The sequence below is a fragment of the Amphiprion ocellaris genome, chromosome 15 (genome assembly GCF_022539595.1).
Source record: "Amphiprion ocellaris isolate individual 3 ecotype Okinawa chromosome 15, ASM2253959v1, whole genome shotgun sequence".
NCBI lineage: Eukaryota > Metazoa > Chordata > Actinopteri > Pomacentridae > Amphiprion > Amphiprion ocellaris.
Genome location: NC_072780.1, coordinates 13,372,867 through 13,397,996, shown reverse-complemented (window position 1 = coordinate 13,397,996; position 25,130 = coordinate 13,372,867). Strand labels below are relative to the sequence as shown.

Here is a 25,130-nt window from a genome sequence, read left to right as displayed (position 1 = left end):
AAGCGTAACTTCATCGCCATGTCATTTTATTAATCAGCGTTTCCTTCCCATTGAATATTCTAAATGGGTGGGTTGTTGTTTTAATCCTCCATTGATTTAATAAATGATTTTAAGATCAGAAACAGATGTCAGAAGTAGTCCAACATACGTCTGAAGTGCAAAAGTACCACCGACTTTGACGCATTTTGTTGCAATTTCCAGTTAGTGATCTGTTTCTAATGACTTGCTCTGCACTTGTCAAAATTTAGTGGTTTATTTTTGCCATGACAGGATTTGAACAGCAGAGGGGGCACTTTGAAATGGTTTAGGTATTGGCCGGTGTCGTGATTATCAGTTGAGGTTGTGAGTCATTTCTCAGTACCAGGGTGTCCTGTGCCTTCCACGAGGTGCTGAGTCACCATCCACTGGAGGAAGGACATATAGGGCAGCCTTTGACTGATGTGCCCGATTAGCACACAGTGTCTGGAGAAACACCAAATATGTTTATCACCAAGTGCAAGGTGGCAGCATTGTTACCCAGTTTCAAAAATTGGATGACAATATTTTAAGACTGGAACAATAGATGTGACTGGTTTAAGGCCTGAATAGAAGGACCAAAAGAAATACCAGCAAAGGTTTATCGCCACAAATCCAGCAATGATGTTTGGAGTCAACTGCCAAATACCTACATAAATTAAGGACTCCATCCACACATCTAAATCAGCCCCTCCAGAAACCACAACATAACTTCCTAACAACAATCATTCAAACTTTCCCAGCAACCTGTTAAAGTGCAATAAAGTAGGAGAGCAAAAACAGACAAGTATGCTTTTTATTTCAATTTATTTATCTTTAAAGAACCAATACGAATTGGGGATGTTTTCAAAATGGGTACAATGATAAAAAACTGACCATTTTCATTCTTCTCCACCTTTTCTTTCAGATTGGATCTTAGGCTCTGTGTACGAGTTTATATACGCATTTTTCGGGAAGTCCTACTGTAGCCCCGTCAGGGAGAGTGAATAAAAACAGGAGAAGTACCTGTTGGTGTTGTTTTTTTCCTGTTTGACTGCCTGAATGACTGTCTGAAGTGTATGTGTGAGTGTATGGAGGATGCTCAGCAGGGTTTGGTGGGCTTATCTGAGGTGGACTGATTATTGCACTCCAACAAGATATAAAAAAAGAAGAAGAAGAAGAAAAAAAAAGACATGGCTCTCAAAGGATAAAAAACAAAAGTATTGGATAACAAAGTGTCCTTGCCCCTGCCAAACTCATATCTGTCACACATATCATATCTTGTGAATAAATATTGCAGACATATTCAAGCTCAGTGAGCCCCTAAACTGAAAGTGACTTTAAGCAAGTGAAGGGTCAAAAGAAAACATTACTGCATTTTAAGGGTGAACCTTTGAGTTTTGTGCAAAAAAGACAGACAGTCACAATGTATGTTCGAAGTTTAAAAATGTTTTTTAAAAAGGTACATTATTCTGGCCTAATCATAGTATCAATAATTTGTGGAAATAAAAAATCTGAATATAATATTTTATCACCATGTTTGTGTAAAAATAAAAATTCACAAAATGGAAATTGTTATCCCATGATTACAACAGAAACAAAAGAAAGAAAAAAAAAAAGAGGATGGACTCAAGTTGAAAAATTCTGGCCCGTGGTTGAACAGTATAACCGGGAGGCGGGCCTATCTGTGTGCTTTGACCTTCCATTCATTGGTTCGGCTGGTGGATCCCCAGATCTGGATTCATTCATTTGATCACTCGCTTCCTCTCTGATCAATTTACCATGACTCAGTGTTAACAAATCATCACAATAATTACTGATAGCACTCTCTTCATTTTTTTTTTTTTTTCCATCTCCCCTTGGAAGATTCCCCACTAGATGCGCATAAGAACGATGCACTGACAGGTAGCCTACTGCACACAGCAGTTGTGGCCGTTGGTTTCCTTGAACCGCAGACGCATTTTGGGTCTGTATTTCTCGAGGTAAAGAAGCTGTTTGGAGTTGAAGGCTCCACGTCTCTTCCTATGAAAAGCAGAGAGGGAAAAGGAGAGCAGGAAATTAAAATAACGCTGTGTGCAAAAGATCAAAGAGACCATCACACTAAACGCAACAGTGATGACTGTACTAGTTTAAAAGGAATAGTTTGGAATTTGAAAAAAATTGCTTAATGGCTTTTTTTTTTTTACAAATTTGGACTTATGACTACAGCTAGCAGCTGGTTAGCTTAGCTTAAAAACAAAGACTTGCAACGGGGGAAAAGTAACAAAACATGCCTGTCAGCGTTTAAAAAAAAAATACACCTAGTTTGTTTAATCTGCAAGTGCAAATATGACAGTTTGCCATTATACAGTGGTTTATGCATTAGAAAATGACTTGGCTAGAAGCAGTAACTTCCAGGAGTTTCATCCACCTAAAAGGTAAATAAATTTCAAAATGTATGTCTTTTTCTCAAGCCATATTACAGGGTATAGTTTTGCTTCTGGTCATTATCAGACTCTAAACAGTTCTTTGTGTTTACAGACGATAGATGGACACATTTCAAAATTCATAAGGTATCAAGAAATCAAAGAAAAGCAACTCTTGACTTACTTTAAAATGTAATAATCATCCAAGATAGTTCAACCTTTATTATAATCTTCAAGAACAAAACTAGGGAGAGTACTTACTGCCTTATGAACTGCACAGCATCCTCATACTTCATCCCACACTCAATGAGGGCTAAGGCCACCAAGACAGGAGCTCTGAGAGGTGAAGAAATCCAACGGACCGGTTCGAGTAGACAGTGAGAGCATCAAAGAAGGAAAGAAAGAGAACAGCAGATTAAATGCCAAGGTTCACATGGTTCCATAGTAATATGGTGGTGAAGGAGGGAGGAGGTGGTGCAGACAGAGGGGAGAGGAGGTGGGGGGTTTAGACCTGGGAAACAGGCCTGGGAAACCAACAGGGGTGCACAAGTTCACCGTTGCCCTGCTGGGGCACTGCGCTCACACCCTGAGCCTCACACACCATAAACACACAAAACCGTGATAAGTTACAGTAAGACAGCCTTCTCCTTTCTCACCAGAGGAGATAGAGTGAGAATAAATAAATAAATATTGAAGCTTGTCTTGACCATTTGGCAAGTCAGATCTCAGCGCTATCAGAGCATTTCCTCCAGTGGCTTTCCTCTCACGCAAAAACCAAGAGGGATACCATGTGAGATAGGCAGGATTTTTTAAAAAAGAAGAAGAAGAAGAATGGGGGAAAAAAATATGTCAGTGTCAAAGGAGAAGTTCAAAGAATAAAAACACACACCATAACCATATGAGGAAAATTTTGCAATATTCATTAACATTCAACATTGTAATGGTAATCTGATTTATGCTAAATGAACACGTTATAAGTGCAATAGCTTTACAGTTGCAGTGTCTTTCTGTTTTAATGGGTACACTGCTAACAGAGATGTGTGTATGTTCATATTGCAATGAAAACAGGATTTATCAGTCAAAGCTACTGTTATTGTTTTCAAAAAGTCAGAAAACAACAAGGCATATAGCTGATGCCTCCTACACTGACGGCTTAAGTGTTAGCCTGCGTAAAGCACATCTGACTCCGAGGCAGAAAGCCCAGATGACTGCAGTAAACACAGTAGGGGGAAGAAGAAAATGCCAGTCTAACCAGTACTGGGAATTCTGCAACCTCTGGAATGCCACAGTAATGCAAAACGCTAGAAGCCATTGAGAACTGATTGGCTTACTGTGCACTTGTGGTCAGGAAAAGACATTTTCACACTAGCTCGCCCACATCATGTGCTTCTGCATTCTTTGTTTTTACACTTGCGTTGTTATTTAGCACAACTTGTTTGTAATTCACTGTCACACTGGTCTGTGAATATGCATATCTTCACAATGCCCAAGGAACCTCATGACCAATAAACAGATCATATCCGAATCTAAATGCGTTCTTCTTAGGTTAACCGAGGTAATGACTGACTGTGGTAACTTTTTGTAGATTATAAAACCAGCTGATTGTCTATTTACAGAGCACTGGAAGGAGCAAGAAGAAAGGGCAACCACTGAAGTTACTAAATGTATCACTAGTGTGAATTTAAGATGAAGCTCGATAATTGAGAATCAACAAATATTTATTTGGACATGTGTAAAATTGAACTGATCATGACTTTCTGTGGATCTGTGTGTGAGCTGATTCTGGCCACATTTTTCTGGAGTAACTGTGCTACAGGGGGAGATAAAATGGACTCTGGTCTGAGCAACACACAGCAGCATCACACTAACCAAATAATACTAACAGGAAGAGGAAACAGAGGATGAGAGACTGGGTCAAATGGACTGCATTACACAAGGGAGAAGTTGATGTGCGGCGGCCTTTGAAATGGTCTATCTAGCACAGGGCTCCAGATCTGTCTTTTACATTGGTTGGACTGGTGTACCGAACTTTTTTCATTTAGGTACAACAGCACATAATTTAGATGCACTTGGGAATTTTAATTATGTCTCCTCCTGCTGGATAATACATTTAAAAGTAGCACCTTTTTTGTCAGTTCCTGTAGACATTAACAATTTTTAAACATTATGTAAATGGATCCAAACAGGAATAAATGTGCAGTAAAATGTTTTGTACATTTAACTAGTTCTTTCTTATTCGTAAGTATGATCTGGGACTTGAAGTTAGCAAAAGGCAGCTCTTCTTTGGCTATACTGTAAGGAGTGTTCAACTTTATTATCATGTCTGACTCCTCACTGCTTGGATTTGCCGCAGCCTGGCGCTTCACATATACACTATCAGTAGACACCAGAATTTACTGATGTTCCCTAAAATCTACACATGTATCGGCACACACTACAATTTAACAACATTACCTAAACGTCTGCATGCATTGGTAAATGCTAGCTAGAAAATGCGCATATGGAAGTCTTCCCGCTCAGTTATGACAGCAAATGCGACTTAGACAACTGTGTGGCAAAAAATCTATTCAAAAAGAGGCTTTTTAATGTCAGATTTACCTCAGGTGAAACCAAGCGATTTCATCTATGTGGGCATGCCACCCAGAGACACAGAGAAAGCCCTGCTAAATGTCAGATGCACGGGTGTAACCAATAAAAATGTTTAGTCATACTTGGTAGATATTTGGCTGCACTCTGAAGGGAGTTCTGTAGCTGAAAGGAAAGATATCTGGGTTAGCCTGCTGCCTTTGTGATTTGGACTCAAGACAGGCAGCACCAGATGAATGGAAGGGTGGAGGGATGAACAATTTTTAAATAAAAAGGTCCATGCACCATCCATTCTGTGAACTGAAAATATCTCCCCAAAGCATTTTTTGTACCCAAGTATGTATTTATGTCCCAAACAGATCCATATAAGAGTTTAAGTTACTCATGACTCAAGCTGCAGAGGCCTTTTAGCCAAGAGAGAGACTAACAGTAGATGGTACATACCGGCCAAGCCCCGCCACACAGTGCACAGCGATGCAGCAACCGGGCTTCTCTCGAAACTTGGTGTTGAGTAATTTGAGCCAGTCATCCACAATCTGGGTGGGCGGAGGGGCACCATCATCGAAGGGCCAGTCCTAGAGTGGACGCACACAAAATAAAAAGAAAGATTACGTCCGTGACTGTGAAAAGCATAAACATACAGTGACAAACGCTGCCATAAATGTGCGTGTCAACCCTTACCAGGACTTGGATCCCCTCTTTCTCTACTGGAGCCTTATCATATGTGGCATCACACACTCTCACCAGTGTGTTCACCTCAAACTTTTTCAGTTCCTGGCAGACAGAAAAATAAAAACACTTCAGAGAACATTGTTTGCAAACTGAGACACAAACAGATAGAAACAGACAGATGAGGGCCTACCTCGGTGAACTTGTTAAGCGTGGCATTGGTGGGGTTGTGGGTGATCAGGAACCTCATGCACTCGTAGGCAATCTCGACTGCAGCGGGGCGGTTCATGTTGGCGAGACGGCTTAAAAAACAATTACAATACAATATTCTTACAAAACAAAAGCGACTTTTGGCTCAGAAGTCAGCAAAGACTGCTAGAGATTTATGTATTCAGAGAAGGGTAGAATAAATAAAAAATGACAACACGGCGAGAAGGATGGGTTCAGGACAACAGGTGTTCACTATGGGATGATGCACACAGAGAAGGTTAACAAAAAGGATAAACTAGTCCACAGTACTCCGGGATGTTAAAAAAAAAAAAAAAAAAACTTAACACAAAAACAAAAATTTCAAAGAATTAAAAAAAAAAAAAAAAGAAAAAAAGGAAAAGATAAGGAGACTATCCAGGAGTCATCCAATCAGTTTACCCCATTCAGGAGAGCTGTTTGTGATTGGCTGTTCGAGGAGAAAGTGGAAAGCAAAGGTTTTTCGTATTGGTTGGGACAGGGCAGGGCAGTCAGGCCAAGGACTACGCAATATCCCAGGGGGGCTTTGGAAAAGTCAGCAGTTCCTAGCGTGCTGGCAGTCAGGGGGGTTTCTGGGTAGCGTAGTCCCTCAGGGGTCGGCCGATTCACTTCTCCACAGAGGTGAGGTGCTGTGCCTGGCAGAATTCTCCGCTCACACACGCCATATAGGTACGGCTAAAGTTAACACAGAAACCCTGTGAAAGGAGGAGAAAGAGGAGACCAAGATTAGTTATAATTTTTATGACATTAGTCAAAATCATGATTAAAAAGAGTATAACAATGAAATTGCAACATTTACCATACTTTATAATATCATAATTATATTTCACTCCTCCTACTACTACTGATATTATGAGTGATTTGAGCTACGAGTGGACTTCACTGATTATATTATTTAATTTGACTATTATTGTATAAACAAGGTAATCTTATTTAACATACAACAAAGAAAGAAAATATTTGCAAAGTCAATTGCAATATCAGTCAGAAAAAGACACCGTTTTCTTACAACACCCAAACTAAATCCTATCTTAATTTCCATAATCCTACTCGCAACCTGTGTTTATTCTAATTTTGATTACTTGAAACACAATCCGCAGTACGTTCAAAGCTATGGTTACAAATGATTTGCATTTTTAAATTTAATTAGACCTGCGAACTTTAGAAATTCCAGCTGTTGGAATATGTCACACCATTTCCAGAAACTTAACAAAGCACAATCCCGTCCGTTTCAACCTTCCAGTCTTGGTTACGTCTACAGTGAAATGACTACACCTTTGGATTACAAACTCAATTCACCACCTGTCACCAAAATGAAAACTAATAATATGCACAGCATGGAGCGCTCACATGCGCTTCATAAGCGTGTCTTTCAGAACAGGTAATGTCTGGTCTGTAACTAGCCAGGGAGCAGTCAGTGGATCTGTGCCAAGTCCTTGACAGTCTAAACCCAGCCGCCACAAACTGGCTGAAACCGTCTCAGAGCAACATAGGAGTGAGGCAGAAGGGGGGTAGAGGAAAAATGGATGACGAGGGCTGGCTATCCCCATGCTGACTACGTAAACAAGGTAGTGGGCGGTAAAGGGAGAGAAAGGGCTCGGACTTTAGCACCATGTCACAGGCAGTAGTCACAAGGTGAGGATTACAGGGTGGGCAAAGCTTCAAACAGCCTCAGCTTTTCAGTCCCACGCTCCCTCTTTTCATCTCCTCTCTGCACTTTGTCAGTTGCTCTCACCGTTTCTATTTCACTCAGTCAAAATTACTCAAGTTATTTAACTTGACGGTATGACGGTGAATGCCATTTTTGATTTGTCTCAACTCAGCTTGCTTGATCTCTAGTAATTTTAATGGGGTTTTTTTGGAGTCAGTTAAAGACATCTGAATTTGCAACCCAGGGTCAGTTTTCAAAACCGCACCAACTCCCTCCTCTTTGTGTTACTCCCACCCTCTACCCCACTGTCACTTAAACTCTCCTTTGACTGCCAACACACATTCACTGTCAAAAAGATGTATCAACCCACTCTACCTTCTAAATTTCTTTCGTCCTCTCCATCTTTTATACTTGGCAACCGTTACAAGAGCACTCGAAACAGCCTTGATTTTTTTTTTCCTTCCATGATGGCCGAGATCCTCTGTGACGCCTTTAATTACAACCTCTGAGCAGTACTGAGCAGAATGTGGCATTGCTGCTTGCAGACAACTGAAGCTTGTACAAAGGGTGAGCGTGCTTCAAGGGTTTGTTTTCATCAGCTTCTAATCCTTTAGAAATGAAAAGCATGGACAAGTGGCAAGAGGGGGCAGTTAACATGTGCTTTTCACCTGTGAATCCCCACAGTGGAGAGTAGAGTAGACAGTTAAAAGAGACTGAAACACTGAGAAAGCACTGAAGGACAAAAGAACCAACAGTCACACCAAGGACACCACAATGACTGGTTATGCTAAAAGATGAAAAGCAAGTGGACTGTGGATGGTTGCCCAGACGTACAAAGTGACTTCATATGGTCTGTGTTTTAAATGTAGCCAATGGTAGTGTTACCGAGAGGCAAAAAGGCAAACTGAAACGCTGTTTCAAAGTTAACACTGTAGAAAATAAATGCACTGCTACTGCACTGATCAGATAAAGACAGTAAAACCATCACATTTGCAAGTACTAAAGCTGAATTTTTTTGGTTTAGTAGCTGACTGATGGAAAATGAATCGGCAAATATTCTGATACTCAATAAATAGTTTGTCATTTTTCAAGCGAAAAAATGCCAAACCAACTTCCTGGATCATATGATAAGAAATTGAATACTTCTGGCTATTAGGTAGAATTAACCAAGCTATATGAACACATATAGACTGTGAGAACACTTACATATTTAATAATCAATCATTCAAATATTCAGCAGATTATTCATTGCAGCTCTCCCAAACACCCCTCCTGGCTTACTAGTCAACTACACATAAACCACACATATGAGCAGATTAAAAAAAGGCAAAGAAATCTAGTATAGATGAGTGACATTTTGGCCGACGGTCTTGAGTAACCGTCTCGAAAGAGAAGTGAGTAAACTGTGGTAACATCAGGCCTGCCTGCCCCAGCTGCCTGCCAGCCTGCCATCACAGCACTGTCGGGAACGTATGCAAATCATTCTTGAAATTTGCAAACTGGTTCTGCAGTTATACACTGCATAGTTGCAGGAAGAAAAAATAAAACACACAGCGATACACGCCAGATCTGTTTGTTGTGGTAAAAACATGTTTAACCACGCAGGAAACAAGCAGCAGCGTGTACACAAAAGTCTTGAGCAGTGTAGACCGAGAACAAGTCCACAACCTTCAGTGGAGCCAAGCATGAAAGGGGTTGTATATACACACAATTAAATAGGTATGTAGTATGTTAAATAAAACAAGTTACAATTACAAAAACCATTTAGATTAAACAGACCATATTATTTACAGCTGCATTCAGCAGATGATTTTATCCAAAGCAACATACATTTGAGAGCAGGTAAAACACTATGGACCTTGCCTAAGGGTCCTCATTGGACAACTGTACCCTGACCGGGATTTAAATGACCAATCTCCTGAACCAAAGTCAGGGGTGTCAATGACCTATCCAGCTGTCATCATGCACATTTACAGGCTGAAAATTTTACTTTTGGGGTCTGAGAGAATATCTTGCATGTTCAGCAACGGTCACTGCTGCTGTTTAAATTCCTGTTTCTTTAAGGCCTCCTTTCAGTCTGATGCAAGGCTGGTTACGTATCATAACCTCGGATCTCTCAACACAGAGATGTACCACTAGAAGAAAAGGCTCGAGTGAGGAGGTAACAGCAGACTGTAAGGAAGCAACTCATTGCTTGAAGGTGTGCCAAACTGGTTGCTAGGCGGGTGATATCTAAATGTGTAACTCCCTTTGACATAGATATTGGGCTTTGCAACTTTGCAGACATTTTTCATGAACAAAAAAAGCAGTATAACACACTGAAAGGAAAAGAAACCTTGCAAAAAGCATGACATGGGCTCTTTAATATGCAGATTATTTAGGATTTAAAGTTAGTTTTCATTCAACAATGAGTATAAAGTTCTGAAATTCACTCATATTTGAGGATTTTAAATCACATTTTAGGGCATTTTACTTTAAAAATTACTGAAATTATTATAAAAACTGTTATGATGGCATCTTTTCCACAGTGAAGTTTTTGTATTTGATTGTGTCAGCATGGCTGCACAAGGTAGAGTGATGCAACACCCCAATTTGTATTTAAGTGATTAGCTGAGCTGTAACCACTGTAACCAAATGACTTTCCATTTCGTTGTCACTTTCACAAGACCAACTGCAGGTACTAAATGGGAAAACTCGGTCAAAAAATAACAAATGAGTGAACATCATCACACTTAACTTGAGGGAAACACAGTTAAAGGTGTCATTAAGGCTACTGTCTCATGTTGTGGAATCAACTTACCCAGATATGACACAGCACCACCTCAACTAAACACAGAAATGACAGAAACACTAGCATTTTGTGCACACATGTCTATGTACAAACATATATTCTAAATTGGGAGAAAGGTCAATGAGTAAAGGCAGAGGCCCACGCAGCAGCCAAGAGAAAGCTCCCTTGGTGCCCTGGACCACATCACGTGCTCTAATGTTGGAGCAGAGCTGCAATGGGACGGAGAGAAAGAGAGTGTGGAAAGGAAGAGACTGCGAGTTGATAGGATGAACTTCTAAAATCAGCTGGCCCTCCCCAGAAATCTACAGTGACTAAGGAGGAAGTACAGAAGGATACAGACAGTAAGATGGCAAGTGTGAGAGAGCAGGGAGAAGTAGTACTAGCTGATAAGGGCTGCGGGATCTCAGAACAGAAAAAGGTCGTGTAAACCTAAACAGGCGATAAAAGTGGAAAAAGAATGGGAACCGGGGCATAGGTATCCTGCAGCTGCTAACTCATCATATTAGGATGATTCATCAGTCAGTCTGGTGAAGTAGAAAGTCATGTATTGTTTAATTGCAAAGGGAATGAAAAAAGGTATTCAAATCAAAAGTGATTAAGTGTGACAGATAAGCATTGGCAGAGCTTAGATATGAGCAACGGATGGAGCATTGCCAGTGGAAGTTGTAAAGTTATCAGAGCTTAAGTGCATGTACAGACAGAGCAGACCGCTACAGTGGGAGTGCTAATTGAATGCCTTTCACTGTGTTAAGGGTTTTACTGCCATGGGACTCCATAATTGTAATGCTGAAGCTGTGGGCAGCTTATGCTGACACCTGATAGCTGTCAGGTGTCCTATCTCCGTGACTTTCCCACCATCACTACTACTATATACATACGCCACACATGTACACCATGTACAGTGTAGATAGCCACAAGCTGGCTGGGGAGATACATTTGCCACACGGATGAGGGGGTTGTTCTAAAATTAGAAAGAAAAACACATACACACACAGGGTAAGTGAGCTCAAATGTCTGGACAGGGAATATAAAGGCTGGAGAGGCATGGTGGCAAAACATTAAGACTTTTACACAAAATGTGGAATGTCTTAGTCCATCTTCTTCCCCCCTTGTGAAAGATGTTAGTATTACATGCATCCCTGTCTGGTGGTTTGAGGTTGTGTGTCTCTCACTGATGTTTTGTCTGGAGCCAGACTGGGCATGACCAGACTGTACTGCCTTGAAGCAGCTGGAGGGCTAATTTGCTGTGTGAGATCCAAGTCGAGTGGAAGGGAGAGTGCCTGTCATCCATGGCAGGCTGGACAGTGAGAGGAGGGAAGAGGGCAGGCTGGAGGAACCCCTGTTCCCCTCGATGTGACAGCAGCATGGATGGCGCGATAAAGATAAAAGCTGAGAAACCCACATACCCACCTGTTTGCTATACTCATGTCCCTTTCTAGATATACAGTAGGCATTTGCAGTACACTGTTTATTTGAAACTAGCACAAGTGAAATTGTTTTGGAACCAATTAGCAGAACCAAAAATAAAATGGCTCAATGCTTTCCTTGGAATCAAAATTTTGAATATGCTACTTCATACCCAGCCCTACTTCGTCAAGCTACAAGCCTTCATGAACATAAATAAACATGTACATAAATAACAGGTGGGAGGGAAGTACTCTAATATGTCAAGCATTGATGAGCAGCTTACTGAGGAGCACAGAAGGGAAACCACTGACAGCTGCAAACAAATGTACAAACATCATGAATCAGTGAGCACAGAATAAGAGCCAAGCGTCATAGAGGCACATCTTCATTCCTGGGGCCTCTGTGAGTGCCAAATAAAAGATAACTGATATACTTGGAAATGTCAAGGAGGATAGAGATAAAGGAACCGCAACAAGAAGAAAGCCAGTAGCATGTGATGTTTAAGCGAAATCCTGAAGAGGACATAACAATGGATTATCAAAATCAAACAAGAGAGAAAGAGCAAAAAAAGTAATGACAAGGCAAGGAAAAAGTCAAGAACTAACACTATGGGCTGAGATCACACCTGCCCAATGGCCCAGCTGGTTCCTTGCAGTGACATCAATACTTTTGAAAGGCTGGCTAGGTGGATCGCAACTCAAATTGGAAATGTTCTCAACCTAACTGTGTTCACAACAATATCAAAACAAGAGCAGAAACCACTACTCAATTATCCAAAACCAGTACAGGGAAGAAGCAGAAAAGCGATTAATTGAGAGAACTTGTTGACTTGCTGAGAGGGAAAACTGAGTAGAGGCCAACTTTGTGTGAACAGCCCTATTGACACACACACACACACACACTTTTTTTTAAAGGTTTTTCACACTTAAGCCAGTTGGGGAAGTTCCAAAGTCATGTTTAAAGACCTTGGTACATTTAAGTGTGAAAGCTGGTGTCAAACTTGTAGAGGCAGTCTTTGGTCCACCTCAAACAGTGGTATGAGTAACCTACAGTAACCACTGACGACCATTTTCAAAGAAGAAATACACCTGCTTCAAACACTAGACACTAATTAACATGCAATTATGACACTATAGTCATCCGTCATATAATCTGGATACAGCATCAAATTATTTAGAGAAGCTGTCTTTGAATGCAGTCCTTGCTACAATGAGTTTACTTTCAGACTCTGTACACAAAAGTTAAGACACCAGCACAAAATACATGTTATGTCAAAACCTGTGGCATTACAAAAGAAAACAAGACTATAGTGTATTGGTTAAGTATTAACCCCATGAATGCCAACTAAAACATAACCAAATCTTACCTTAAAATTGTGACGTTTCATCAAAATCACTTTATTCTGTCCCTCTTTTAAAAAATCATTCAAAATAAAATGTTTGCACAAGCCGAATTCTTTAAACAAAAATAAATTCTGTGCTCCAGAGCAAAACAAAAAGTCACGTGACAAAAATTCAAGGCCTTTCCAGCTAAACTGCAAACAGTATTTACAGAGAGCAGACGAGACAAGTATGAACTTATTTTTTTTATGTAAATAGTACATCTATAGCATGAACAGTTTTTTGTACATGCTATAGTTTTTTTTTTAGCATTGGTAACATCCATGGGCAATTCTTGTAGATGTTCATTTCTTGGTGAAATAGGCAATCAAATATATTCCATGTTTGTTTTTACTTAATTTATATGACATTTGAATTTTAGTAAAATGCTCATACTATTAGCTGTGGTTATGCTGTTTCTATAGATGCACAGGACTTGCCCACAGTGAGGAAAAATGTGACAGGAACAAAAAATGCAAAAAAGCAGTGAGGAATACCTCTCACCCAAAAAAGGCACAAGTCATGAATCCAGTGCATTAAAGCAAACCCCCAGTAACAGCTTCCAAATGTATCCTAGTTTAAATTTAAGTACTTGGATCTGAAAAATCAGGAAATGCCGTTAAGGCTCATATTTCTTCCCATTTACAAAAATATTTACACCCATTGCTATGGCACTCCAATTGTGGTTAGATGCATTCTGTTTGCTTTAATGACCCCTGACATGTGTCTAGAACTTGACTGGAGTCCACCACTGGTCAGACCTTAGGGACAGATGATGGGTGCCAATTACAGAGAGGTCATTGAAAAAAAACCTGCTTCGAAGCGCAGTGACCCGAGACTGGGGCGACATTTCACCTTTCAGTACAACAAAGAATCAAAGCATACAGCCAAGACAATGTTGGAGTGACTTCGGGACACGTCTCTATCCTTAAGTGGCCCAACCAAAGCCAGCTTTAAAACCCATACAGCATCTGTGGAGAGACCTGAAGATGGCCGTTTATAGACAGGATCTGCATGAGTAATGGGATAAACTGCCAAAATCCAGATGTCCAGAGCTTGTAAAGGCATACCCAAGAAGACAACAAGCTGTAACTACTGCCAAAGGAGCTTCTACAAAGTACTGAAATAAGGCTCTTGACGTTTTGTCAAATAGAGATTTAAGATATTTAAGAGTTTAAGATATTTTTGAAATTAGATTTTAGAAGAAAATATGTTTGCACTTTGTCACTGTGGGGTACTGAGTGTGGATGTCAGTAGTTTCAATGCAATTAAGTGAAAGACTGGGTATTTCCTAAAGCAACTGTAAGACAGTTAACTTCACACAAGAAAAAAAGCATGTTGCCAGATCATAGCCCAGCACTGAAGGGGTCCATCAATACGGGGTATGGTGACAGGTCACTACAGCATTCAGCAAACAGTACACACATGAAAAGAAGTAGTGTGCGCAACCCTCCCTTGCCATCAGTCATGCTCGAAAACACACAAAGACAAACAGGCAAGCAAGAAAGCAAACACACACAAAACTACAATAAGCTACCCTGGTTAAGCTTCTACTCCTTTTTTGAGCCTCACCAGTTTATCTAGTGTGACAAGCAATACACTTAAATCCCATGACATGCCCGGACAAGACAGCATTAAGAAATGGAGGCTTATACGCAAAACTGAACTCAAGCGGAGATCGCAAAATGTAACTATGCCTCCCATGAGCTGCACACTCCTGAGGATTTAAAAAACGTGAAGGTAATTGGGGGTGGGTAATGATACTTCAAGACACTATATTCTGTGTGACTTCATGCTTTGTAGACTGAAATCTGTTAATGCGCCTGCCTATGGGTTTCCCGGAATGTAGTCGTAGATCTAGGAAGAACTGGTACACGTCCATTCAAAGCGATTCTGAGAACAGCCTCTTTGCTTTATGTACCATGTGGGCAGGGAAGGGTTTGAGCAGCAGGGTTTAATTAAAGCTATGTGGGGTGTGTTGCCACTACCAATACCTCAGCAGCTACCAGACCCTTTTTTCTGTATCATACAGTACACAGTAGGAAATTTAATTGATTTACAATTTACAATTCGCCACTGACTTGGAGAAGTACATTTTCCATTTCTTTTTAACATTTCATAGGCAAACTGCAGTTTCAGTGCATATGTGTATGTATAGAGCGATGCAAGGGTAAAAAAAAAAAAAAAAAAAATCACTGATTAACAGCAAAAAATAATAGACTGCCTGCCCTTTGGACATTGTCATCTAATAAGAACCGTATGATTAGGATATGAGTCACAGTTGGTCATGTCTGTGTTTACCTGTTTCAAGGTGAAGCCATGCACAGACAGTGTGACTGAGGCTTGTGGTTGTCTTCGTCTGAATTATTATAAAACTGGGCTTTTCATGGGACCATTACCGCAGAACCCTAACACATACAGTCTCCCCACATTGGGTAGTAATACTTAAAAATGGACTCAAGGAAAAAAACCACAGGGTAAGTCTTCTCCTTCCCCTCCCTCAGTCCAAAATTCGAATGAAGTAACAGAGCTGCAAGTGTTTAATTCTGCTGAGGTAATACCTTAAAACATTTCTGAACTTCAAGTTTTACTGTTGGACTTTAGTAACTAATAACTCTAAGATGCTGCACTGTTCATTCTGCACGGTACACAGAACAATTACTATCAGCAGTCTACTTCTGGATACATAATTGCATTCCTGAAATAAAAATTCGACACAGCAAACTCCAACCAGAATCTTTTGGAACTGTACCAGTTGTTGTCCAGTGTTAGCCATAAAGCTGGAAAAACACAGTTGTACATGTTGACCTTCCTGCAAGGCCAGAATGTGAAACTTCTCTGCTTACACTGTATGGGTCAATTGACGGGCCAGCATGTGAAGCTCACGCTGAATGATAACAGTTGCTTTTTCCCACTCGCCTTTTCCAGTGACAATTCCAATAAAGTTCTTTCAAACAAGATGGCTGTGTCCTCAGTGTAAACAAAAAGAAAGAGGATTTGCAATTATGCAGTTTTAAAGCTGAAATTATGCTTGTAGCTTTAGTAGTGAAATTAAGCTATTGTAAATATACTGCACTTTTCTGAACAGACATTTTTAACTGTGTTAATTATATATTTAATAGTAATGAGATGAGAGTTATACCTTATTGGCATTATTTAGCATTGGAGTGCCTTAACTGTATGAAGCACAGCCCATTAGTGTACTTTTGAATACTTTCATTTATTACAAATAAATGCAAACAATTGTGTGAACCGAAGTTCATTCTGAACAAAGAATTTTGTGTACCGTGACAGCCCTACCTGCTTTAACAAGAGGAGAAAAAAAACATGTCTCTCTTGTTATAGCTTCTATGTGGGTGGACAGTGTTTGATCAAGCCTAGAAATAGGCTGGGGGTGAAGAATGACCCTCTAAAAGTTTCGAACTCCAAATCAACAGACACATAAATATCCTAAGGGCTGCCCATAAGTTGGACTCCTCTAGCCACGGTAGACCTCTTTGCCTCTTTGAAAGGTTTATAGATTCACCACAACGGCTCACCTAACCTTGTTCACACACTTTTAATCTGTTAAAAGCAACAATTTAAGTCTCTAATAAACGACAGAAACATCACAAGGTTGACAAATGGTGTAGCACTTATGTATCCACCAACACAAGAATGTTGTACTGATGTGTGGATGGCTTTGTTATATGGCAAAAATGAACAGTGCTTCATTTCTGATGAATATTCTGCTACAGACTTATCCCAAAAGACTGTAGAATGCTGTCACCATTACTTTATAGGAGCGCATGTTTCTACATTACTGCCAACCGGTAGAAATAAATGTTAAAAGTAAATGAATGGCTGTGAAAAAAAAGGCTCAGGCGATGATATAACATGACGAGAATAAGTTGACTACGTGGTACCGATACAGGGCTTTTAGGTTGACAAGCTTAAAATATTAATGCGCTTTGAAGTTTAGTGGTCATTTAACTGCTAGATTGTTTCCCTAAGAATGACTCATGACTATGTCGGTCTGTCTGAACCATAAAAAGTAACTTCCATTCGGAACTTCAAAACAGTAGACGGTGGTGTTTTCTTTAGAAACCATTTGGTCAAGCACAAATACTGTAGTACAGACTACGCCTTACTGACACCACAACAGGACATCAGCTAAGAAATTATTTGGACAATTTACTAAATTAACAAAGTCCTGCATATTAATTTTGCAAGCAACAACCTTGATTAAAATGAACTGTGATGTCACAAATCATCATCACAGGAGCACACCCACAACTCACATTGTAACTGAGCACAATGAAACTTTCCACTTTGACCAGAAGAACTGCAAAACAGGTACTAGTGCAAAACTGGGAGCATACATCATTCTTTATGGAAAGGTCATAGACTCAAGCGAAGTAACACCAAACCAAGAAACATTTTCAGGAGAAGGACAGTATTTATCAAGTTTGTTACACAACTCAGTTTTACAACAACCATCGGAGCTGCATCACTGCTAGTATTTTAAGGCCCACAAACATTTTAGCAATTTTATTTTTGTCAATTGCGTATTATAAAAAGCTTTGCAAGCGCATGAGCAAGAACTCATGAGAATTTAAACACTGATGTAACATTAGCTTATATTTGCATTTTCTTGATTAGATCCACTTATCTCTTACTGGTAGCTCAGCATGTTAATGCTGTCATGAGTGGGTGTAACTCTTTAACACTGCACACTGTGCTATTGGTTTTTAGAGCTTGTGATGTGCCAAGCTTAAACGTATTGCATCTTTACAGTATTTGCTGTCCACATTTCTATGACAAAGTAAGGAAAACACTAATTATTGTTACAAAAAAAAAATGTCAAAAGTTCCGTACGATTTAAAAACAGAACTAGTCATTGAAGCAACTGCTAGCATTGTTTTTAATTGCCCAGCTCAGTGTTGTTGATTTTATGATAACTGGAGATCTTCATTCTATTCCCTATTCAGCACAATAGGTTACCTCTCTGTGCTCCCTGAAGACAGTAGCTCATCTTCCCGTGGAGTACATGTTGTTCTGGCTTCATGTGTCAATATAAACTGGAGTCAAGAATTGAGGTGAGAAAACATATAACCCCCCCTCTATTTCCATGAACAGACAAACACCCTCTACACACGCTTTCGCACACGGCAAGGCCCACTTATCACACTGCTTTGCGGCCTCTGAGTGAGCACAGATAAACAGTGTGACGATCAAAGGCCTCTGATAGGGCTTACGGGGAGGGTGTGGGGGGGGGGGGAACAAGGACTGATCCGTCTCTGGAAAGGACTGAAAGAGACCAGAGCTCAGTACCTTAGAAATGGGAATGAAAAGAGGGAAACATCTGAACAAAGGCCTGTTCTGTCCTCGTCTAGCTAACCTAGCTGCACTTTTAATCACACTTTTCATAAAATCAAACACCAGCATCTGAACAATAACATGGAAAGAAAAAGTCTAAGTCCCAACACTTACATTTGCCTCTAATTTCAATAAGGACTAAGAGTTCACATGGAAAAGTAAAACTGATTCTCTGCCAAAACATGTGCTTTAACAAAGGCTGGACAAAGTATTGAATATTAACTACAGGGTTGTTATAGTTTTGCTCCAGATACAAAACACAGCACAACTGTTTTGACAACAGTATCTCAAGATATTTTACAATTGACAGCAGGAATACGTTACATTTCAAGATGAGCCTCTGGAAAACAGGGCCAGTTCATGATGAACCAGCCTAAAATGTGTCCAAAATTAATTGCAGCCTGGAAACTGTAGTCGCTAATAAAAAACAAGTCAACAACTGAAAGAATGAAAAGAGGATAAAGACTTTTGTCATGAAAGATTCACACTTTAAACTCAGTGGTAGTGGTATGAACTACCTTTTTCAGGGCCAGTACAGATAACAATTATTAGCAATCAAAAAGCCCAATAAACAGGACTCAGAGCAGATACACATTTGCAGTAAGTGTCTTGGTTTCACAATTTTTGTACTCCAACTAAAAAATTTACTGTAAGGAGTTTGTGTTTTACATACATTTTTACTGGAGAACTTTTTAAAATGAATCCTCACTGTTAAAAAGGATTTTACAAGAGATAATATGATAGTGCTGTTGGGGCAAGATATTGCTCAGGACTGCAGACCAGTAACTACAGATATAGAAATGCATCGGAGGCACAGTAGTGCATACTTTAATTTGCTTTATCAGGAATTGTTTTTCAAAATTAGCTATATAAAAATGCTGAATATGGGACATTGGATCAACCTCCACTGCCTATAGAAATGAACTACAATTAATTTGTTTCTATTTGGGATTATACCGTACATTAAAAAAAGAAATTTCACCAGGACATCCTTAGTCTGGGACAAAATGATTAAAACATTACCTATATTAACCTAAGGCGTTTGAACATTTCCCTAGTGTTTCAAAAGGATCACTAAATAACTGCTGAAACTCATTCATCTAAAACAGCTATGAATATTCTGTTGCAACGAATTCAAAGTTTTAAATAGGGCATCTGACAGGAGGGTGATACTGCTAGCAAAGTATCACTTTTCATGAGCTAAAAATCACTATCTGCACTTCTACCAGTGTAATTTAAAGTTACCTTGCGGAGTCCTTGTTCTAGCACCACTGTGAAATGAATGTTCTGTGAGTGGGTCCACATTTCTGTTTGTCTCACAGATGTGAACAAAACAGGACTTAAATTTTAGGAAACACCAGCTGTGCAACTGTTTTATGAGGAAGTGTGTTCATCTTGTTTGTTTCACCTCAAGGATATGCACTGTGTGTTGTGGTCAGTAACACTGAATGTAAATATAGCATGTGTGTATTTACAACAAAACTCCACATGGTATCTTTAATGTGCTACTGACATAGCAGTCTATATTAATGTGTTCCACAATGTTTGATTATTTTTCAATACCACTGCCAACTCCTCAGAGAGGACAGTAAAGTTTTCTGATCTGGAATATGGGTTGAGAGACTATATTCAGCCATCTGAGCTCCTTTGATAAGTCATAATCTCATGTCACATTTCTAAAGCTGCTCTAAGACAACATCTCCAGCATACACAGGATACATCACAGCAGAGAGCCACACTTCTACCTGTTTGCCAACACATCGGTTCAGTATGGACAGACAGGCCTGAGGCTGAGATTCAATTTAAGGATGGAGATAAGATGCGCACAGCCACAATGCAGAATAGTTCAATCAGAATACAAGTTGCTCCTTCCACATTCCAGCTAATGATTACTTCCACTCTTGCAAATAACTGACAACTTCTCTTTGTAGAAGTTACCTTGTTTGTTGTTTTAAGAGTCAAAGGGTTCTTGTTTCTAAGTGTGTCTGGGTGGTAGGTTTATTCAAGCAGAGTCAACTCAGGACACAATTACTATGAAATCCACATGCAAAAAAAATGCAAACTCTCAAGACGTAGAAAAACAAAAAACATTTCAGTAGAAGACAACAGCAACAAACAGACCCAGACAAGAGAATGTCTGCTCACTTTTTTCCCCGGGAGGTGCAGAGTCCCACTGCAACATCAATTCTTCTGACATTTGGAAACCAACTTTGCCTTCTGACAGCAGCATCAGGGGATGCCTGTTGCCATACCAACGATTATCTCTGTGGTAGCAACAAGTGCTCCTGTAGGGAATTTTGGTTTCCCTTGTGAATAGATCAGAGAAGAGCAATGGTGCTCTCTTTAAACATTCACAAAATAAAGCTAAAGTAACACTAGAAGGTGCAACACTAAAGAGGGTCAAGGTTCAGAATAGATGGTTACACATACACTCTGACTAAGAAACTTTTTAACCTATCAATCAACATCCTAACCGGAAGGGGAAAAAAATTACCCTGTGATCTTTAATTAGCCCCTGGTAGCATATCCTCCTTTTTGAGATTATAGCCATAGTGAGCACATTAGTTTGAGGTTATGTTGTGAGAGGTAGTCCCACATTTCAAGTGTTTAATAAGCTGCTTCAGGAAATTAAGAAAAATCAAGGTGCATGACATACAAACCATCACCTGGCCAATGAGAAAACACAGCAAGTTTGTTTATGTGCAGCAGCACAGTACTTTCTAGGCCACAGTTGCTTTAAAGCTAGAACACTTTCTGAATCAGAAAAGGTGAGCAGCTGCGTACGACTACAAAACAGCACGAACAACAATAACAACGCCATTTACTATAGCATGTTGTGCAAAGGACTGAGTGTTCCCTGCTAACTGCAGCTCTGGCAGTTCTAGCTAGACAAGGTAGGTGTAAACACAAATAACAAAGGAAGATCCTATTCCTACCTGTTGCTATAGTTTCAGTAGGCAGCCTTGCAGCAGCATCTACAAGATGTCTCAATCTGTCAGACACTGCCAGTGCCACAGAGCCAGTGCCTCTGCTTTATCTGAACGCTGTGGCAACAACAGTAAACGAACACCATGTCGACCAGGGCATGATTCATTAACCAACACACACCACAAGCAACCCACACAAAAGGTGCCCATGGTTACTTACGGATAATTATAGATTGTTTTTCACTTAATGGCTTCAAAAGCATAGAACTGTGGGCATCTAACCCTATCTTTCCACTTTGGACTGATTTCAAAACAACACAATTTCTACGGAGCCAGAGATCTTAGCAAGCTATCGCATAGTAAAACCAAAGCTTGTGTTCCACTCTCACCACAGCCAGATGCCTAGGGGAATAACTACATTTTCAACTGGCCAAATCTGTTAAGCCAGTCACTGTGGAAAGGCCTTCTTCAACTCTACCTTTCAACACTCACAGCCACCCTGTGGCTAGATGGGCTGAATGCCAGCAGGCTACAACATAGGTGTTCCTCTGCCCCAGTAACACTCCTTGGTAAGTTGGCGTCAGATTACTGAAACACTGGGTTCACCTTTCACAGTTACGGTAACCAAGGCTGAGAACTTCCCTACTTGTCACAGTGCCTTTTTTCTGTGACCAGTAGACAAAATATACAGCTAGATTTGGCCCACCTAGAATGGTTTGATCCCTACATGACTGAATTTTCTATTAGTAAAACACATGAATTCCCAAACAAAGGTCATCATCAACATTTTTTAATGTGTAGTTCAAAGGCTATGATTTGCTCTCAACATACATACTACCACATATTTTATGCTTACAGACATTGAGCGCTAACCTTGCAGTTTTATAGTTATAAATATGCACCAAAAAAAAAAACTCTTCTCATGGAGACTGAACTCACTGGTAATTGGAGTTTTACTTGCAGTGTGGTATCTCATGTATGAGGGCCTCCAACTGTATAGGACTGCCTTTGGCTGTAGGGAGAGCAGCAAGAGGACTGAGGGGCGAGATGCTATTTCTAGATTGGCCAGTGCATCATGTGTCAATTAGCTATGAAATAAAGCAGGTCAACAGTATGAGTGGCCTACTTCTGGAACAAAATGTGAATAAAGACTCAAAGTCCTGTCATGCAGAAGTTGTGAAATCCTAGTAAGCCTATGTATTTATTGCTTCCACACTGTGCAATTACACTGCTTATAAAAAAATATGTCTAATTATTTCTACAATAGCTCGCCAAGCCCTCGGTTTGTTTTGATAACAGCAATAACATCCTCATATTCTATAGTCTCTGCAGGCAAATTAGGTCACCTTGCAGTGACTCATAAGCAGGAATGTATAATTAGCTTACCTGTTACACCAGTTACTCATTGACTCATCCGCCCATGCTAGGAGGAATGTTCAGAGCTTTTCATTTGTATTAACTGCCCACTAGAATTTACTACCAGAAGAGACTCAAATCATTGGAAGGTCATAAATTGAAAACTGAGAGGCATGGGAATGTGCCGCGGCCTTTAGTGTCACAGCTGCTCGAGTCAACTTCCTCCCCAAGTGCATTTCCTCATTTCACTTCAGCCCACATGGCTAAATGGTTGGGTGCTTTCTGTTTTAGGAAACCAGGCGAGGCTAAATTATAGACTCATCTAACCCCAGTGTTAGCTGCATTTCTACATGGAAGCCAGGCGGATTTACCGAGTCAGCCCAGATAGTTAACAATAAAGACAGCACTTTAGCAGAAACAAACGGGAGCCCGTGACGAAAAAACAACAAGCAGACAGGCGGTGTCGGTTTACCGACCGCTTCGTCTTCTTGTTTGAATTGTTAGCCTGGCTCATGGCTTCAGATAAATGAGTCAACCATGCTGTGGGTGAAGATATATCACAAAGGGCGGAAGGCAGCTAGCTAGCTCAGTCGCCATCTAGTTACCTCTAGCCAAGTCTGTCGAGACCACCACCTCTAAACATCACAGCAGTCTGAAAATACTGAAAATCACGATCACTGGTTATTTCCCAGATATTAAAATGACACCGCTCATGTCTAAGTTAGCCGAAACAGCTGTTAAAACGTTAACCAAAGCACCGGTTAAGCTAAGTGTCCAAGAAAAATGCTACCTGCATGTACTGATACACCAAGAGCTCATTGTACTGCTAAGGGTAACGTTAGCTCTTATTATTATTATGAGATTTCAGACGACGATCAGTTTGGGCAATAACACAGTGTTAACCAGCACCCAAAGTGGTCTGTCACTAAATGAAAAAATAAACACAATTTACAGAGTAGTGAGGATAGTGGTGGGGACCCTAGTGAGAGCCTTTTCTTCTTCTTTTAGGAAATAGCCATAGCCGCAAGCTAACGCTGCTACGTTAGCTAGCAGGCTAGCTCCGCACTTTGCTTTCACCAAGCAACCACGGATACGTCATCACTCGCCAAATTAGAGTTAACTAACTTGAGTTTGGGCAACACAAAATGGCGAAACTGTGAGAATTAAGACTCAAACCTGTTAGCACAAATTTCGATAGTTTACGTGAAGTGTCTCTCCAGGCTTTGCTCTGGAAGCTAACGTGAACGTGGCTACATACTGGGTCGTCTACTCCGACAGAAGGCTCATGCAACTTAACTTCGGCTGGCCTGTGTTGTGATGATCATCTAACGACATGTTAAGAGCCAACTTTTTAATCGGGCTCTAGCGGATCTGTGGAGCTGCAATCGCACAGCATCATACCAGAGACGCATTCCAAGAAAGCCAGTTTAGTTAGTTCGGTCGTGGACTACTTACAAAGAGCAGGCTGAACATTGAAATCCCGTGACTACCCCGGAGAAAGTGGAGGGAGTGCAGAAACCGCTGTCAGGTCGCCTTTTTGTTCCTCTTCAATGTGGCAGCTTGAATTCTCGTCGGAGGTCGGGAACTGTTGTCGGGGAGGAGCCTGCTCAGTTTGTCGACGCCTTCAGGGACTGTCGGAAATGCGTTCAGCGAGGCAGCGCCAGTCAAAAGTCAGTGTGTGAAATGTGTAATTTTCTGTGACCCACGACTGTGGCGCGTTGTAATTCTGAGAACGCAAACTCAGCAGAGGTGCAGACAAGAAAGGCACCTAATTAAAGACAGATATATTAATAAACTCTTCATCAAAGTTGAGGTTGTTGTGACATATTGGAGACTACTTTGTGAGATATTCGTTTGGCAGTTTAACTGAAAGAAAGCAGAACATTGGAGTAGATTTTAGCGCTTACAGCCAGTTCGACTGAGCCGTTGTCACCCAATATTGTTCAGTGTCACTAAATAGACTAATCTTTGAAAAAGTGGAAAATTACAACAACAGCTAACTACAAAGCGTGCAAACCAAGTCGTGTCTTGAAGCAGTTCCATGAGTTTCCCGGGGTCACATGAACGCCACATGGAGGGTCTGGCGTCAGTACGACGTAGGAAGAATCCGGGTGAATGATGACAGCTCACCATGGTGACGACAGTTCCAGAAACTAATAGCCCCATATATTACCCCAGCGCTCACGGGTTGTTTTTTAATATAGATCTTATCTCAAGTTCTCGTCCAATCACATCTCAAGCAGCGCCAATAACCTATTAAGGTATGCACATTACATACTATAAGGTTTGGGGTCCAAATCAGTGGGTGTATTTGTAATAATTAAAAGTTAGTTTGTTTGCTCATGTTTGTATTTACAATTT

At 40.4% G+C, this 25,130-nt stretch overlaps 1 protein-coding gene across 3 annotated transcripts; it reads right to left on the bottom strand.

The window, feature by feature from the left end:
- Window positions 1-805: 805 nt before the first annotated feature.
- ptp4a2b (protein tyrosine phosphatase 4A2b) lies at window positions 806-24,382 on the bottom strand. 3 transcript variants are annotated; one of them, XM_023272923.3, is made up of 7 exons: window positions 24,225-24,382; window positions 6,303-6,595; window positions 5,848-5,956; window positions 5,667-5,759; window positions 5,430-5,560; window positions 2,661-2,735; window positions 806-2,016 (listed from the first exon to the last, which is right to left on the bottom strand). In XM_023272923.3, exons 2-7 carry the CDS (start codon window positions 6,305-6,307, stop codon window positions 1,905-1,907), a joined length of 525 nt encoding a protein of 174 aa, XP_023128691.1. In that variant the 5' UTR covers window positions 6,308-6,595; window positions 24,225-24,382; the 3' UTR covers window positions 806-1,904. The 3 variants fall into 3 exon arrangements, with proteins under 3 accessions (XP_023128691.1, XP_054874216.1, XP_054874217.1); XM_055018241.1 differs by lacking the exon at window positions 24,225-24,382 and adding an exon at window positions 18,112-18,222; XM_055018242.1 differs by having other exon boundaries at window positions 5,848-6,595.
- Between the last annotated feature and the right edge of the window lie 748 nt (window positions 24,383-25,130).